Genomic DNA, 18,207 nt, shown 5'->3' with positions numbered 1-18,207 from the left:
ATGGGGATTAAGACTGATCTCCATGTGGGATGTGGACTGAATCCAACCTGAATAGCTTATATCTCCCCAGGTGCTTAGTACAGGGCCTGACACCTAATAAACGCTTAACTAGTACCAGAAAAAGAGAACAAAACAATCATTCTGTGTACCTAACATGGCTGGAAATGTGGATCCTCTGATGGGATCCGCAGGGAAGCAGCATGGGGGATCTGGGCCTGGGGGAAGAGCCTGGGAGTCAGAGGACTTGAGTTCTAATCCTGGGTCTGCCACTCATCTGCAGTGTGACCTTGGGCAAGTCACTTCACTTCTCCAGGCCTCAGTTACCTCCTCTTGTAAAATGGGGATCGAGACTATGAGTCCCAAGTGGGACAGAGACTGTGTCCATCCTGAGTAGCTTGTCTTCACCCCAGCCCTTAATACAGTGTCGGACACTTAGTAAGTGCTTAACATCTACAAATACCATAATTATTATTATTATTATCCACATACACATGCTCACAGGTGAGCTTGGCCCACGACAGGGTCTTCTTCAAATGTGGAGGACGACTCTATGCAGGAGGGGAGGCTGATTTATTCATGACTGGTATTTATTTTACTCCTCCCCGGCCCTACAATGGGTTGACCCCACGACAGCAGGCCACGGGGGGAAGAATCGGCCGCCTCAGACACGACGGGTTCAGCCTCCGTGGGCTTTGGGTCCCATCAGGAGCCTGTAGACGACCTGGCTGCCGTCGTGCCAGGCGAAGAGCTGCTTCTCACGCGGGTCGTAGTGGATCACGGCCCGGCCCGGCCACCGGCCGGGAAAGACCAGGCCCGCCGCGTTGGGCGAGCCGGGCGAGCCCAGGACGTCGAAGACGCACCCCACGTGGCGAGGCTTCCCCGCCCTGGGGCCTTGAACGGTGTAGAGGACGCCGCACACCAGGAAGACCGCCTCCACCTCTCGGCTGCTGCAGCCCGTGCTCCAGCTGCCCTCGGCCGACAGGCTCTCGGGGTCCAGCTTGGTGAGGACCATGTTCGCCCGCGTGTCTGGCTCGGCGTGGATGGCCCAGAGGCCGTGTTCATCCACGGCCAGGTCGACCAGGGTGACGGCCCAGGGGAGCAGCATCCGATCGACCACGCTCCGCTTCCGGAGGCTGAGTTTGACGATCTCGTTGACGGGGCCGTCGCTGAGGAAGAAGAGGAAGCCCCCGTAGACCGCGTGGCCGGTCCCTCGCCAGGAGACGGGCAACACGAGCCTCCGGAAGGCTGGCTTGGGGCCGCTTTCCATGAATGCCCTCATATTGGGGAATTCCAGGACGGTGTTGTTGTCGGAGCCGCTAAGGAGATAGACCTTCTGGTGGTCACCTCTGGGGTCTTTCAGCCACGAACCTTGTGGCTCTCCGGACTTCTTCACCACCTTCAGGGACTTAACGCCTACCAACATGACGTCACAGCCTGAAGGGGAAGAATCGAAACAGGCCGGAAGTTGATGTTTTATTTTACCTGGAAGAATCTCTGGACCTCCAGAAGATTTAATAATTATGGTCCTTGTTAAGCTCTTACTGTGTGCCAAGCACTATTCTAAAAGCTGGGGTAGATACGAGTTAATCAGGTTAGATATAGTCCCTATCCCCCATGGGGCACACACCCTTATCCCCATTTTACAGATGAGGGAACTGAGGCACAGAGAAGTGAAGTGACGTGCCCAAGGTCACACAAGTGGTGGAGCAGGGATTAGAACCCAGGTCCTTCTGATGCCTAGGCCCAGGCTCTAACCACTAAGCCACATTGCTTCCCTATCTCTTGGCAGAGCCAGGAAGCCATCATTTTAATAATAATAATAATGATGACATTTATTAAGCACTTACTATGTGCAGAGCACTGTTCTAAGCACTGGGGAGGACACAAGGTGATCAGTTGTCCCACGTGAGGCTCACAGTCTTCACCCCCATTTTACAGATGAGGGAACTGAGGCCCAGAGAAGTGAAGGACTTGCCCAAAATCACACAGCTGACAAGCGGCGGAGACGAGATTTGAACCCAGGACCTCTGACTCCCAAGCCCAAGCTCTTTCCACTGAGCCACGCTGGAAGAGCAGCTGGCTTGTAGGATGGGGGCCACTGGGAGAGAAGCAGTGTTGCCTAACAGAAAGAGCATGGCCCTGGGAATCGGGGACGCTGGATTCTAATCCCATTACTAGACTTGAAGCTTCTTTGGACTGTAAATTTCTCCTCTAGTCTATAAGCTTGTGTGGGCAGAAATCATGTCTAAACTAGCAGAAAGAGCATGGCCCTGGGAACCAGAAGACCTGGGTTCTAATTCCATCTCCAGACTGGACGCTCATTCATTCATTCAATTGTATTTTTTGAGCGCTCACTGTGTGCAGAGCACTGTACTAAGCGCTTGGGAAGTACAAATCGGCAACATATAGAGTCGGTGTGGGCAGAGAACATGTCATGTTCATTGTATTGTACCGCCCAAGTGCTTTCTACAGTGCTCTGCATACATTATGCTCTCAACAAATACCACTGATGGGTAACTTCTAGAGAAGCAGCATGTCTTAGGTGATAAAGCACGGGCTTGGGATGCAGAAGGAACTGGGTACTAATATCGGCTCCACCACTTGTCTGTTGTGTGACCTTGGGTAAGTCACTTCATTTTTCTGTGTCTCAGTTACCTCATCTGTAAAATGGAGATTAAGACTGCGCACTCAACCTGATTAGCTGGTATCCATTCCAGCGCTTAGAACAGTGCCTGGCACATAGTAAGTGCTTAACAAATACGTTAAAAAATCCCCCGAAACTCTCATCCTTGCCTGCTGTGTGACCTAGGGCAAGTCACGTCTCTGTAAAATGGGGTGATCTGATTGTATTGTATGTACCCCAGCCTTTAGCACATAATACGTACTTAGTGCCACATAATAATTATGATGATTATTACGGTAGACATCAGTTCAGAACATTCAACATCTTGACATTCCATGCCAGGGTAAGCTTGGAGGTCTTTGCATGCAGCCTAAACAGGAAATAGGAGAGTATTGATGTCATTTGCTTCAAAAAAGATGTAGGAGTCCACTGGTCCCATCTTGAATTTCAACCCTCGAAGTTCAGGGAATCCAAAGGAGTGGAGGATCGCACTCTACAACTGAGCTCAGGAGGGAAGACAGTCTTCGGACCCGATGACTTTTTCTTTTTTTAGTGGTATTTGTTAAGCATTTACTAAGTACTGTACTTAAGTACTAAGGAATTTATTAATATTGATGCTATTGATGCCTGTTTACTTGTTTTGATGCCTGTCTCCCCCCTTCTGGCTTGTGAGCCCGTTATGGGCGAGGATTGTCTCTATTTGTTGCTGAATTGTAGTTTCCAAGCTCTTAGTACAGTGCTCTGCACACAGTAATTGCTTAATAAATACAACTGAATGAATGAATGAATGAATAAATGGTGTAGCTACAAAGTTAGACAACGTCCATGTCTCACATGGGGCTCACGTTCTTAATTCCTCATTTTACAGATGAGGTAACTGAGGCCCAGAGAAGTGAAGTGACTTTCCCAAGGTCACACAGCAGACAAGCGGTGGAGCCAGGATTAGAACCCAGGTCCTTCTGACTGCCAGGCCCGTGATCTCTTTCCTAGGCCACGCTGCTTCTCAGATAAGTTGGAGTCCTATCCTATTTGTACTATTAGACTCCTATCTCTGGCATTTTTCCGCTCCCCAGACTTGGACTGTGGTCAGGGAAGTGTGCCAAGGCACTTCACTGGGGCCAGGGTCCCTGGCTCGATTTATATTTTTCTATCACTCAGTAAGTCTTAGAATGTCTGGGTAAAGATTAGATGCCAATAGCCCCATCGCTTCCCTGCTGGGTGAGCCTGGCAAGGTGCCTCACCTTCTCTGAGCTTAATCTCCTCACCCAGGCCCCCGGAGATAACACCACTTGCTGTTTCAAAGCCGGCGTGGGGAGAAATCGTTCTCAAATCCAATCTTAAATCCCTCTTCACCCCTGAAGTGCCACTACAAAATAGCGACTTAATGAAAAACCTGAGAAGGGAGAGCAAATTAAACCTCTCAAGCTCCACCGTGACCTTGGCCGTGAAGGAATGTGACCTCTCCAGGAAGTAATTCTCCAGGAGTTCGTTTCTATGGGACCCCATCCATAGTAACCTGAGAAATAAACACCATTAGCACCCTGGCCTCACTCCAGTGCCTAAAGATTAGGGTCAGGGCCACTGGGATTCAGACATTTTGTCATACATCCTGCTACAGCAGGACAACTTTAATGTCTGGCCAGAAAGATGTAATCTTTTGTGTTAAGAGGGAAACGTATTTGTGGGGGAAATAGTTCAAACAAGATTCAATGCTTGGACAGTAGGAGGGCTCCTTGCTGTGGATAATAATAATAATGATTCTTATCAGGCTGCTCCTGCCTGATAATAATAATAATGATAGTATTTGTTAAGTGCTTACTATGTGCCAAGCACTGTCATATACCACAGTTTGCTCGTGGAAAGGAGAAGCAGTGTGGTCTAGTGGAAAGAGCAAGGGCCTGGAGTCTGAGGCACTTCTTTATGCTTAAATTACCTCATCTGTCAATTGGAGATTAAGATCATGGGCTCTATTTAGGACATGGACTGTGTCCAACCTAAATATCTTGTATCAGTGCTTAGTACAATGTCTGGCACATAGTAAGTGCTTAACAAATACCATTAAAAAAAAAAAGAAATTAAACAGATACAGGGCAGCGTGGCTTAGCGGAAAGAGCCCGGGCTTGGGAGTCAGAGGTCATGGGTTCTAATCCCAGCTCTGCAGCTTGTCAGCTGTATGACTTTAGGCAAGTCACTTCACTTCTCTGTGCCTCAGTTCCCTCATCTGTAAAATGGGGATTAAGACAGTGAGCCCCACATGGGACAACCTTGATTACCTTGTTTCCCCCCCAGTGCTTAGAACAGTGCTTGGAACATAGTAAGTGCTTAAAAATGCCAACATTATTATTATTATTATTATTATGCAATTTACCTACAATCACCCAGAAGGCAAATAGCAGAGCCAGGGTTAGAATTCAGGACCTCAGACTCCAGGCCCTTGCTCTTTCCACTAGACCACACTGCTTCTCCTTTCCAAGGTCTAATAATAATAATGATGGTATTTGTTAAGCACTTACTATGTGCCAAGCACTGTTGTAAGCACTGGGGTAGATACAAAGTAATCAGGTTGTCCCACGGGGGGGCTCACAGTCTTAATCCTCATTTTACAGATGAGGTAACTGAGGCACAGAGAAGTGAAGTGTCTTGCCCAAAGTCACACAGCTGACAGGGGGCAAAGCTGGGATTAGAACCCACAGCCTCTGACTCCCAAGCCCGTGCTCTTTTCACTAAGCCAAGTAATAATAATAATAATGATGGCATTTATTAAGCGCTTACTATGTGCAAAGCACTGTTCTAAGCGCTAGGGGGATACAAGGTGATGAGGCTGTCCCACGTGGGGCTCACAGTCTTCATCCCCATTTTACAGATGAGGGAACTGAGGCACAGAGAAGTTAAGTGACTTTCCCAAAGTCACACAGCTGACAAGTGGCGGAGCCAGGATTTGAACCCATGACCTCTGACTCCAAAGCCCGTGCTCTTTCCCACTGAGCCCTGCTGCTTCTAAGTAAGCAGAAGCTTGACTGATCCAAGGCCGGGAGTAAAAGTGACTCCTCTCCCCACCCCTGCCCCCTTCTGAGAAAATCAATCAATCAATCAATCTAATATTTATTTATTCATTCAACCTTATTAATTGAGCACTTACTGTGTGCAGCACTGTACTAAGTGCTTGGGAGTACAAGTCAGCAACGTATAGAGACGGTCCCTACCCAATAATGAGGTCACAGTTGAGGGCTTACTATGTGAAGAGCACGTAGTACAGTACTAAGTGCTTAGGAGAGCACAATGCAACAGAATTAGCAGACATGTTCCCTGCCCACAGCAAGCTAAATCACTGTTAGATGTCAGGGTTTTGATAAATTCTAGAGGCTGAAAACAAACAACCTCTTGTTTCAATCAATCAAATACATCAATGATCTTTGTTCATTTGATCGTATTTATTGAGCGGTTACTTTGTGCAGAGCACTGTACTAAGCACTTGGGAAGTACAAATCTGCAACATATAGAGACGGTCCCTTTGTTGAAAGCTTCCGCATGTAGAGCCCTGTTCTGTCAGCTCGGCTCCTGGGCCAGGAATGCCGAGCCTAGCTGGGTGATTTGAAAGTTTTTCTGGAGAAAATTAGGGGTTCTTTTTGGCCGAACCTACATCGTAACCTGACCTGGCCATGTTGATGGGGTCACTTTTTCCCAGTCCTGGAAAGCCTAATGGATAGAGCATGGGGCTGGAAGTCAGAGGACCTGGGTTCTAATTCCAGCTCTGTCACTTGGCTGCTGTGTGATCTTGGGTAAGTCACTTCACTTCTCTGTGCCTCAGTTTCTTCATCTGCAAAGTGGTGATTCAATACCTATTCTCCCTCCTATTGAGACTGTGAGCCCCATGTGGGATCTGATTATCTTGTCTCTACTCCAGTGCCCAGTAAAGTGCTTGGCACATAGTAAATGCTTGACATAAACTACAGTTATTATTTTTATAAGATTTCTTCCCTGCATGCAAGGGACTCACAAACCAGTGAGGAAAACAGGGTAAATGGGATGAAATGTTTTAAGAAAAAGGGTTTTCAGGAGAACACTCATTGCTGCCCATAAGGTCATCTCTCGAGACTGTAAGCTCATTATGGGCAGGGAAATGTGTCTGTTTATTACTATATTGTACTCTCCCAAGTGCTTAGTGCAGTGATTTGCACACAGTAAGCATTCAATAAATAGAATCACACAGTAAGCGCTCAATAAATATGATTGAGTGAATGTTCAAAGAGAATCATAAAGTGCCAGATTTGGTAGCTTAATTGGAAATTTGTTTGCAGCCAAGTTTACAACTAAATACCTGTTCTCACACCTACTTGACTGTGAGTTCCACGTGGGACAGGGACTGTATCCAGTCTAATCAACTTGTACCTGCCCCAGCGTTTTCCCCTCTCAGGGTCACACTTGGAGAGCTTCCAGTATTCTACCAGTCTTGACTACAGGAGGGAGAGTAAAGCAGAGGCCTACCTATTCCATTCCTAGCTTGGGCAGGGGCTAGTTGAGTAGAAGGCAATTTGCTACAAGTCAAAACTCCCCTGTGCTGGGGCAGCAGCGGCATGGGAGACAGAGTCAAGGGAGGAGTCAAGTTGACTGCACAGAAGGAGGCAATGGTAAACCACTTCCATATTTTGAGTAAGTAAACTCTATGGATACACTACCAGAACGATTGCAGATGGAGGTGGGGCATTTGTGGGAGAGATCTGTCCGTGACATCACTATGGGTCGGAGAAGACTCGACAGCATAAGACAACAATAACAACCCCAGCACTTAAAACAGTGCATGACACATAGGAAGCGCTTAACCATTAAATAAAAAAAGGAAAAAAAAATCAGCTTCTATATGACCAATCTCAATCAGTGCGCTAATTCCAAGCATCCCTGGGAGGAATTTTGGTGACTCAGACTCTGTCCACCCCTCTCCTCTGAAGACAACAATCTTGGATTTCTTTTCTTCAGCAGAAACTGTCATTTATGGTCTAGTGGATAGAGCATGGGCCCGAGAGTCAGGAGGATCTGGGTTCTAATCCTGGCTCTGCCACTTCTCTGCTGAGTGACCCTTGGACAAATCACTTCACTTATCTGTGCTTCAGTTACCTCATCTGTAAAATGGGGATTAAGACTGTGAACCCCATGTGGTACAGAGATTGTGTCCAACGCGATTTGCTTATATCCACCCCAGCACTTAGTACAGTGCCTGAAACAAAATAAGCCCTTAACAAATACCACAATTATTCATCATTATTATTATGTTATAATTATTAGTATTATCTTTACAGAACAGCCTTCTGGGCAACCTTGGGAAGAGCTCCATTCCAGCAAAAGCTCGGGTTTTCTGGGGAGACACTTAACATTAACTACAACCTAAATGTACACATGGAGTTGCACATCGGCATTGTTCTTGGGAAAGGGTGTGTTCATTTCTTTTAGTCTCACCAGTGCAGACGGCACTTGGCGATTACTCTAAATGTATGGGCTAGGACAATGGTTGTCCTAGCAGTCAAGAGCATAAAGGAAAACATTTCTTACTTGCATTAAGAAGGAGCTTGACTCTTTGCTCTTCTTCTGCTTGTTTAATTAGCTGTTGAGCCACGATCTTGTCATCCTCTTCTATGCACGTCGGTGAATCTCTGGTGGATTCTATGTATTCGATCTCCCGATGGGCCCTTTCGACTCTGGACAATAAATGGTCCAGTTCTTTTTTATACTCGGTCTTATAAATGCCGCACCTTCCTAGGAGAAACGACACCTTCTTTGAGAAATCTTGGAATTCTTGGATGTATTCCTGTGTATCTTGGTGACATTTCGCCAGGCCTTGCTTGAGGTAAAACACAGAACATTGGAATCAGACTTGGTTTTCTGGGGACTGGCTCTTATCAAAGGCAAAAATCAAGTCTTTCTTACTGCACGTCTTTCTTTAAAGTCCCCCACCTGTCACAGTCTCCAACTCAGAACTCTGATTCAGGTGCAAGGTGAATAGCAGATATGAGAGATATTGAAGAAGTCAAATTGTATGTACTTGCAGGAGAAACCTCTTCCTCTCAACCCATCAGTCAATCAATAGCATTTAGAGTTAAGTTGTGCAGAGCACTATACTAAACACTTGGAAGAGTACAAGACAGAGAGTTAGTAGACAAACTATTGGCCCACAAGCTTAGGGCTTGTGGGGGATACAGATATTAAAACAAATTGCAAATATATACAAAAATGATGTGGGGCTGAGGGCGAGGGTGAATAAAGTGTACAAATCCAAGTGCATAGGTGACACAGAAGGGAGAGGGTCTAGGGGAAATGAGGTCTTAGTCGGGGAAGGTCTCTTGGAGGAGATTTTAGTCAGACTTTAAAGGTGGGGAGAGCAGTGGTCTGTGGGACATGAGAGGGGAGAGAGTTTCAGCCCAAATGAAGGATGTGGGCTGTGAGCTTCTAGACTGTGAGCCCAGAGTTGGGTAGGGAACGTCTCTGTACGTTGCCGATTTGTACTTCCCAAGTGCTTAGTACAGTGCTCTGCACACAGTAAGCGCTCAATAAATACGATTGATGATGATGAAGATGATGATGAATGAATGTAGGCAAGGAGCCGGCCGCAAAGAAAAGACTGAGGAACAGAGATTCGGGTACAATGAAGAGGTTGGTGTTAGAGGACTGAAGTGTGCAGACTGGATTGTAGTGAGTAATTATTATTCTTAGCAAAGCAGTAGTGCACAAACAACATTAAGGGATGCCTTAAAAACATGGCAATGTTAAAATAATAATGCATTTTATAATTATTATTATTATTATTATTAATAATAATTCATGATAATGATAAAATGATTGTGGTACTTGTTAAGTGCTTACTATGTACCAAGATTTTAGGTATCTGGTAGGTCAGGTAGATAATAATTAATAATTATGGTATTTGTTAAGTGCTTACTATGTGTCAGGCACTGTTCCATGTACTGGGGTAGATACAAGCTCATCCTGTTGGACACAGTCCCAGTCCCACACAGGGCTCACAGTCTGAATCCTCATTTTTACAGATGAGGGAACTGAAGCCCAGAGAAGTGAAGTGACTTGCCCGAGGTCACACAGCAGACAAGTGGCGGAGCCAGAATTAGAACCCATGACCTTCGGACTTCCAAGCCCATGCTCTATCCACTAGGCCATGCTGTTTCTTTTCTGCCAAGATGACGCGATAATGACGAAGACCGTGGTCCTCCATCCTTTCACCTGGTTCCTGAGAAGCCCCAACCTACCTCTAGTATCAGGAAGCGTCTGTTGATGTACTGAATCAGAGCCGTGTCTTGCGCGTACTGGGATGGAGGAATGACACTTGCCAAAAGCAGAACAAAGCAGAACCCAAGCCCTGGAAGGGCCATAGTCTTCCCAAACCTGCCAGAGGAGAAAGAAAACAAAAACGGAGTAATCCGTTTCCCAGGGGCGAAACAGGCCCACTGGTGGAATGTCCCTCTGATGGGAAAGTGAAACTAAAATGGTCGAGGCAGGGGAAAGTAGTAGTGTCCACTTGCACAGGAAACTTTCCAACAGCCCAGAGCAAGAAACGGGGCTGGGGTTGGTTGTGAAACCAAGGCGGACCCTCCCGTTCGTGGGCCTGTAATCGGCTCCAGATGTTCCAGGAAGAGTCACGTGAGCAGTTCCAGGCAGTTTCCAGAAGCCCCATTTGTTTCTTGTCTGTTTTTTTTTCATGGTATTTGTTAAGTGCTTACTATGTGCCAGACACTGTACTAAGGGCTGGAGTGGATATCGGCTAACCACGCTGGGCACAGTCCGTACCCCACAAGGTGCTCATTTTCTTCATCTCCATTTTAGAGATGAGGAAACTGAGGTCCAGAGAAGTTAAGTGACTTACCCAAGATCACACAGCAAACAAGTGGCAGAGATGGGAATAGAACCCAGGTCCTTCTGACTCCAGGCTCATGCACTATCCACTGGACCATGCTATTTCCCTCATATGGGGCAGGGATTGTGTCTGGTCTGACTGTAGTGCATCCACCTTAGTGCTTAGCACAGTACTTGCACACAGAAGCACATTTCAAAGATCACACTATTGCTTTAAACCATTATACAGCATTCCCTGCAGCCTTAACAAATGCCATCATCATCGTCATCATCATTTACATGAACCCCTTGCTCATCGAATTAGCAAATCACTTCAGCTCCCATCCAGAATCCACATTCGTCTCCTCAGCCTTCAGATCACAGGATGGAAACTTACGGCTAAAGAGAGGGATATGGGTTTCCTGGGACCCAAATATAGCTTGTGAGCGGAAGTACCCAATTTGTGGACTCAACCCCATGGTGGAGAGACCAGTCAGTGTCTTTATTCCCAAAGCAAAAAACTAGCCTACCCCACCCGAGGGAAATGAGCAGAGGGGAAACCAAGATGGCAGTTCCACTCCTGATGGGATGGCAGAGTAAATTGGAGCCCCCACGGAAATGGGAAGAGAGAGAACCAAGATAGCTGATCTGCTCAATACTGGATGGTGGAGTAAACTGACACTGCTTTTGCTCCCCAGTGAAATGGGCTGAGGGGAAACCAAGATGACTTCCTCACTCATCGCCAGATGGTAGAGTCAACTGGTGCTGCTTTTTCTTCCCACCAAAATGGGCTGAGGGGGAACCGAGATGGTGGCTCAACCCCTGATGTGATGGTGAACTGGAACTATTCTTCCTCCCCTCAGAAATGGAGAGAGGGGGAGCCAAAATGGTGGCTCCGCCCATCACCAGATGGCAGAGTTAACTGGCTCTGCTCCTCTTCCCCATCCTACTCCTGCTCTGATGGTAGCAGCAGCAGTGGCCACAGCAGCATGGCAGAGATGGGCAAACCAGGCTGGGCAGAGAAAGAGACCACTTAATTCCCCCAAGCACCAGAGGTAGAACTGTTCCTGTGCCAGGCTCTGGGTGCAGAAATAGTGGCCACATGTGACTGAGAGCCAAGCAGGGGAGCCCGGAGTGGGAAGAGGGAATTAATTCATCCCTAAAATCAGGTGCCTTGGGCTCATAGCGCGTACTATGAGCCAAATACTGTTTTAAGCACTGGGGTAGATACAAGCTAATCCAGTTGGACACAGTCCCTGTCCCACATGGGGCTCCCACTCTTAATTCCCATTTACAGATAAGATAAGGGAGGCACAGGGAGGTGAAATAATAATAATAATAATGGCATTTATCAAGCACTTACTATGTGCAAAGCACTGTTCTAAGCGCTGGGGAGGTTACAAGGTGATCAGGTTGTCCCACGGGGGGCTCACAGTCTTCATCCCCATTTTACAGATGAGGTAACTGAGGCACAGAGAAGTTAAGTGATTGCCCAAAGTCACACAGCTGACAATTGGCGGAGCCAGGATTTGAACCCATGACCTCTGACTCCAAAACCCGGGCTCTTTCCACTGGGCTACGCTGCTTTGACCTACTCAAGCAGGCAAGTGATGGAGTGGGGATTAGAAACCAGATCCTTCTGATTCCCAGGCCTGTGCTTTAACCACGAGGCCACACTGTTTCTCCAAATAAGGCTCCCATGCATGCCAGCTTCAGGAGCAGCTGATGCCTGTGACTTAGAAACAGCTATCTCTCTCGCCTCCTGTTCAAATTTCTAAGGGCAGGAGTCACCAGCTTGTCACCACCGGGGAGATGCCAGGACCAGCCATGGACAGCAGAACTTGTGTGGCTATGCAGTCCTTAGGCCATGGTACTGATGGCTGTCCAGGTGGCTGAGTGGCCCTGAACCCTGAGGAAAAATGCTGATCTGCTTCCACTACAGCTTCATTCATTCCTCCATTGATTCACTTAATCATATTTGTTAAGTAATTATTGAGTCCAGAGCACTGAACTAAGCACTTGGGAAAGTACAATATAATAATAATGATGGCATTTGTTAAGTGCTTACTATGTGCAAAGCGCTGTTCTAAGTGCTGGGGGGGATGCAACGTGATCAGGTTGTCCCAACATGGGGCTCACAGTCCTAATCTCCATTTTACAGATGAGGTAATTGAGGCTCAAAGAAGTTAAGTGACTTGCCCAAGGTCACAAAGCAGACATGTGGTGGAGCCAGGATTAGAATCGATGACCACAATAACCAGTGACATTCCCTGCTCACTGTGGGGCAACCCCTCAATGCTCCACCCTCAGGTTCACCCCCACAAAATGAAAAAGTGAGCCCACTGTTGGGTAGGGACCATCTCTATATGTTGCCAACTTGTACTTCCCAAGTGCTTAGTACAGTGCTCTGCACACAGTAAGTGCTCAATAAATATGATTGAATGAATGAATGAATGAAAAAGTGGGGCCCCACTGACTAGGTGCTGACTGACTAGAAGAGAAGGCTGTCTCTTCTTCTGATGGGAAAGCAGTTTCTGAATGGTCAGTGGCCAGGGTTTACTTTGCTGCCAAGTCTTGGGGTTCACTGAGAAGCAGCATAGCCTAGTGGAAAGAGCCCAAATCTGGGAATCAGAAGAAGCTGGGTTCTAATCCCAGCTCTTCCTTCTGTCTGCTGTGTGAGTTGGGGCAAGTCACTGAACTTCCCTGTGCCTCAGTTTCCTCATTTGTAAAATGCGGATTAAATCCTCTTCCCTCCTATTTAACCTGTGGCACAGGGCCTGTGTCTGATCTGATTAACTTGTATGTACCCCGGCACTTAAAGTAATGTTTGGCACGTAGTAACTGCTTAGCATATATTATTATTATTAATAATTGTTATCATTACTCTAAGTGATTATTTGAGCCCACTGCTAATCAGCCATTAATACACTGGCAATGTTGACTATCTAGCACCCCCATCTCCATATTTACTCCCTGAGTGTGCACAGAAAACTGTTACTGTACTTGAAAGAAAAACTCCTGGTTAATAATAATTTATAAGCTCTTCCTGTGTGCCAAGTACTGTGTTAAGCACTGGGGCAGATTCAAGATAATCATTTGGGACACAGTCCCTGTCCCACACAGGGCTCACATTCTAAAGGGAGGGAGACGAGTATCAATGTGTCTGTTTATTGTTATATTGTACTCTCCCATGAGCTTAGTATAGTGCTCTGCATACAGTAAGCGCTGAATAAATATGATTGAATGAATTCCCCATTTTTACAGATGAGGAAATAAAGGGGAAGAAAAAGTAAGTGACTTACCCAAACTCACGCACAGCCGGCACGTTGTCCTCTGAATCCCAGGCCTGTGCCACTTTTCCACTAGGCCACTCTGAAGTGTTATGCAAATCAAGAATGCTCCACGTGGGGAAGTATTTTGGGTCAAGAGTGTTGGCCCTTTTGGCTGAGTGTTGGTTAAGAATGATAATAATAATAATAACAATGATGATCACGGTATTAGATAAGTGCTTACTATTTGTCAAGCACTGTTCTGAGTGCTGGGAAGATATAAGGTAATCAGGTTGGACACAGTCCCTGTCCCATATGGGGTTCACAGTCTTAATCCCCATTTCACAGATGAAGCAACTGAGGCACAGAGAAGTGAAGTGACTTGCCCAAGGTCACACAGCAGACAAGTGGTGGAGCAGGGATTAGAACCCAGGGTCTTCTGACTCCCAGGCTTGTGCTCAATCCACTAGGCCATGCTGGACCCCTTCTCTTGCTGATGCTCTCCTCCCTTGAAATCTGAAGTGGGGAGGGAACAAGTTGTTTCTTGTGGGTAGGTGAAAGAAGGGTTCGTTGGTTCCCTGGATTCACGATTGGATGGGGGAGGGGGCTGTCATCTTCAGAATTTCCATCCTAACAAGCGATAAATCCCAGCCCAGGATTCGTCTCGCTTCAGAGCCCTTGACAGCAAATTAAAAATGAAAAAGGAACCCACTTAAAATCAATTTTCAGAAGCAAGCCCAACACACTCAATCACTTTAATACCACGTCAACCCAATCCCACAGGGCAATCCATGAGTGAAATATCACCTCACGCAGTGTCTCTCCCCGAGAGATGGTGGAGCCGGCTGGGGTTGAAAGTTGGTTTAGACTCCTCAGGGTGGCCCGGCAGGTGTGGATGTGCTTCCCATTCAATGAGCTTGAGATTCACGTCATTGTCATTTTCTTTGCCTTAGCTTCCTGCTCCGTTTCAAGGTTCTCACTGGTTCCAGGACTCCACCAGAGAGACAGAGAGATGCTTCTCCAATTCCTTGCCACTCCTAAGCTGCTGATGCCCAGGAATAGGGAATGAAATAATAATAATAATGATAGTAATGATAATAATAGTGCTTTTTAAGCACTTGCTATGTGTCCGGCACTGTACTAAGCGCTGGTGTAGATACAAGAAAATCTGGTTGAACACAGTCCCTGTCCACATGGGGCTCACAGTCTCAATCTCCATTTTACAGATGTGGTAAATGAGGCACAGAGAAGCAAAGTGACTTGCCCAAGGTCACACAGCAGACAGGTGGCAGAGCCAGGATAAGAACTCATGACCTTCTGATTCCCAGGCCCATGTTCTATCCACTAAGCCCTGCTGCTTCAGGGAGGGGAGGGGATTATACAATGGCCTGACTGACTGTCTAGAAATAATCAATCAGTCACTCAATCAGTTTTTTTTTGAGCGCTTAGCATGTGCAGAGCACTGTATTAAGCAGTTGGGAGAGCACAATGCAACCGAGTTAGCAGACACATTCCCTGCTTACAATGAGCTTACAGTCTAGAGAGGGAAACAGATGTTAATATAAATAAATAATTTATAGCATATAATTAATAGATAGCTAAATAATATTTTTGAGTGCTTATTCTGTACTAAGCACCTGAGAGAAAACAATAGAGTTTGCAGACATGATTCCTGCCCTTAAGGAGTGTATGGCACTTACTATATGCCCAGCACTGTTCTAAGAGTTGAGGTAGATACAAGTTAATCAGGTTGGACACAGTCCCTGTCCCACGTGGAGCTCACACTCTTATCCCCATTTTACAAATGAATTAACTGAGGTATAGATAAGTGAAGTGACTTGCCAAAGGTCACACAGCACATGTGGGGGAGCCAGGATTACAACGCACAGACTTCTGACTCCCAGGCTGATGATCTATCTTCTAAGCCACACTGCTCCTTGTCATCTAGCAATCTAATTTATAATCAATCGAGGTGACTGAACCTAAAATAAACCTAAGCTAGGGGGAAGCAGCAGAGTGTTGGATGGGATGGGCTTAGGAGTGGCCAGGGAATTGGAGAAGCATCTCTCTCTCTCTCTGGTGGAGTCCTGGAACCAATGAGAACCTCGAGACGGAGCAGGATGCTAAGGCAAAGAAAAGGACAATCATGAGAATCTCAGATGTTTAGGTGATGCTGAATCAATCAATCAATCAGAGGTATTTATTGAGCGCTTACTGTGTGCAGAGCGCTGTACTAAGCATTTGGGAGAGCACCCTGAAAAGAGTCAGACTAGTTCCCTGAACACAAAGAGCTTATATTCTAGTGGGGGAGATTGGCGTTAATAGAAATGAAGAAATTATTAAGTGGTAAAGTGGCAGTAGTTGGGGGGAAATAGGGTAGAGAATTGAGAGATTAAAAAGGGAAGGCCTCCTGGAGGCTGTCGAAGGGCTTTGAAGAGGAGAAGCGCGGTAGGCTGCTGCTTGCTGGGAAGGGGAGGGGGAGGACATTCCAGACAGGAGGGTGGAAGTGAGCAAGAGGCAAGACCACGTAGTTTATTTATTTGCACTGATGTCCATCTCCCCCTCTGGTCTATAAGCTCATTGTAGGCAGTTTATTTGCCTGTTATATTGCGCTCTCCCAAGCACTTAGTACAGTGCTCTGCACACAATAAGCACTCGATAAACATCAGTCGAGAAGCAGAATAGCCTAGAGGATAAAGCACAGGTCTGAAAGTCAGAAGGGCCTGGGTTCTAATGCCGGTTCTGCCACTTGTCTGCTGTGCAAACTTAGGCAAGTCACTTAACTTCTCTGGACCTCAGTTCAGAGAACTGTAAAATGGGGATTAAGACTTTGAGCCCCACGTTGGACAGGGACTGTGCCTAACCTGATTAGCTTGTATTTACCCCAGTGCTCAATTCAGTGCCTGGCACATAGTAAGCGTTTAACAAATGTCATGAAAACAAAATCTAATCCTAGCTCTGCTTCTTGTCTGCTGTATGACCTTGGGCAAGTCGCTTAACCTCTCCATGCCTCAGCTTCCTCATCTGTAAAATGAGGATTAAACATCTATTCTCCTTTTCCCTTAGACTGTGAGCCCATGTGGAACAGGGTCTGTGTCTGATCTGATTGTAACGTATCTACCCCAGTGCTTACTATAGTGCCTGGCTCAGAGTAAGCAGTTAACAAGTATGGCAATTATTCTTCTAGAATCAGGCTTCCCTGAGAGACCGGAATCCTGAGGGGTAGGATAGGTGTGATGGGATTTTCTAAAGCTACCAAGAAACAAGGCTACACATCAACCTGTGTCCACCCAGGATCTGTTACAGAGCTACCATGTCTAGAATCCAGAAGAATGTTTTCAGAATATCACATGCTGGGCTGGGCTTTAGCCTAAACCAGGCCAGCTACAAAGAGGGGGTACCACTAAAACTCAAAAAGTTTCCCAACAACTGAATTTGGGATTTAAAGATGACAAAACTGACAGTGAAATTCTATCTGTCGGTGGGGTTGTTTTAAATAATTTGGAATTGACAGTCCTTTCTGCATCATGTACATAAATCAATCCATCTTTGGTGTTTACTGGTCATTTACTGAGCATAGAGCTCAAAACTAAAGGGCTTGGGAAAGGACAATATAACACAGTTTACAGTCCAGGTGGAGAGGTAGACCTGAAAATATATTACAGATATGAACGAAAGTGCTGTGGGAATGAAGATAGGGTGAGTAAAGGGTATACAAAGTGCTTGGGAGAGTGGGATGTGACACACATTGTTTCATGGTCTGAGAATGAGGAGGGTTGTGCAAGTGGGGTGAATAAAGGGTGTACTAAGTGCTTGGGAGATTGGGATGTGACATGCATTGTTTCATGGTCTGAGAATGGGGCAGGTGTGGAGTCGGAGACAGAGATAAGGAGGGTCTGGAGACCCCAAGGGAAACGGACCATATTTAATTCCCACTTGGAATTTTTTCTCAGCATTTAGTGCAGTGGTCTAAACAGAGTAAGTGCTTAATAAATATACTTCTGCTACCTCTGCTACCTCTGCTACTACTGCTCCTGCTGCTGCTGCTACTGCTATTCTCAGGATGCACATGTTCAATGTTACAGCCCCTGAACTTGACATTAGCCTGACCCAGATGGTAGTAATGGCTTCCTTTGGTTAATCTTTGAATTTCTCAGAGGTGCTAATCTGTTTGGACGTCAGAGCAGGCAACCCTGGATGAAGTCTGTCCAAGGGAGACCCACAATGCTCAAAAGCTGAGTTGACTGTCAGGGAGCTGGCATCATTCCCAGGGATCAGCGGCCATTCCCAGTTCTTACCCGCAGGGAGGGAAGAGAAGCCAAAGGTGGGTGAGAACAAGAAAATATCTGCTCTGGGGGGATGTGGGCCTGGGAGCTGCAGAAAGATGCTGGTGGGAAAGAACAAAGGGATGAATAAAATGACAGATATGTACATAAGTGCTTTGGGGCTGGGAGTAGGGGAAGATCAAAGGGAGCAAGTCAG

The 18,207-nt window shown here is 46.5% G+C and overlaps 1 protein-coding gene across 1 annotated transcript; it reads right to left on the bottom strand.

Annotated features, from left to right (window-relative positions):
- Positions 1-569: 569 nt before the first annotated feature.
- On the bottom strand, positions 570-10,036 carry OLFML1 (olfactomedin like 1). The gene is made up of 3 exons (XM_038764986.1): positions 9,874-10,036; positions 8,168-8,456; positions 570-1,434 (listed from the first exon to the last, which is right to left on the bottom strand). Exons 1-3 carry the CDS (start codon positions 9,994-9,996, stop codon positions 677-679), a joined length of 1,170 nt encoding a protein of 389 aa, XP_038620914.1. The 5' UTR covers positions 9,997-10,036; the 3' UTR covers positions 570-676.
- Positions 10,037-18,207: the final 8,171 nt, after the last annotated feature.

The sequence above is a fragment of the Tachyglossus aculeatus genome, chromosome 22, assembly GCF_015852505.1.
Source record: "Tachyglossus aculeatus isolate mTacAcu1 chromosome 22, mTacAcu1.pri, whole genome shotgun sequence".
Classification (NCBI taxonomy): Eukaryota; Metazoa; Chordata; class Mammalia; order Monotremata; family Tachyglossidae; genus Tachyglossus; species Tachyglossus aculeatus.
The sequence above is the reverse complement of the archived record's forward strand: the minus strand, read 5'-3'. Positions and strand labels throughout refer to the sequence as shown.

Bases quoted from the DNA above. Each gene is read 5' to 3' on its own strand.
- OLFML1 (XM_038764986.1), bottom strand. From the start codon at position 9,996: ATGGCCCTTCCAGGGCTTGGGTTCTGCTTTGTTCTGCTTTTGGCAAGT. The intron at 8,457-9,873 runs GTAGGTTGGGGC...TTTTACCTCAAG, and splicing joins GACGCTTCCTGATACTAGAG to CAAGGCCTGGCGAAATGTCA. The intron at 1,435-8,167 runs GTAAGAAATGTT...CTTCCCCTTCAG, and splicing joins CAAGCTCCTTCTTAATGCAA to GCTGTGACGTCATGTTGGTA.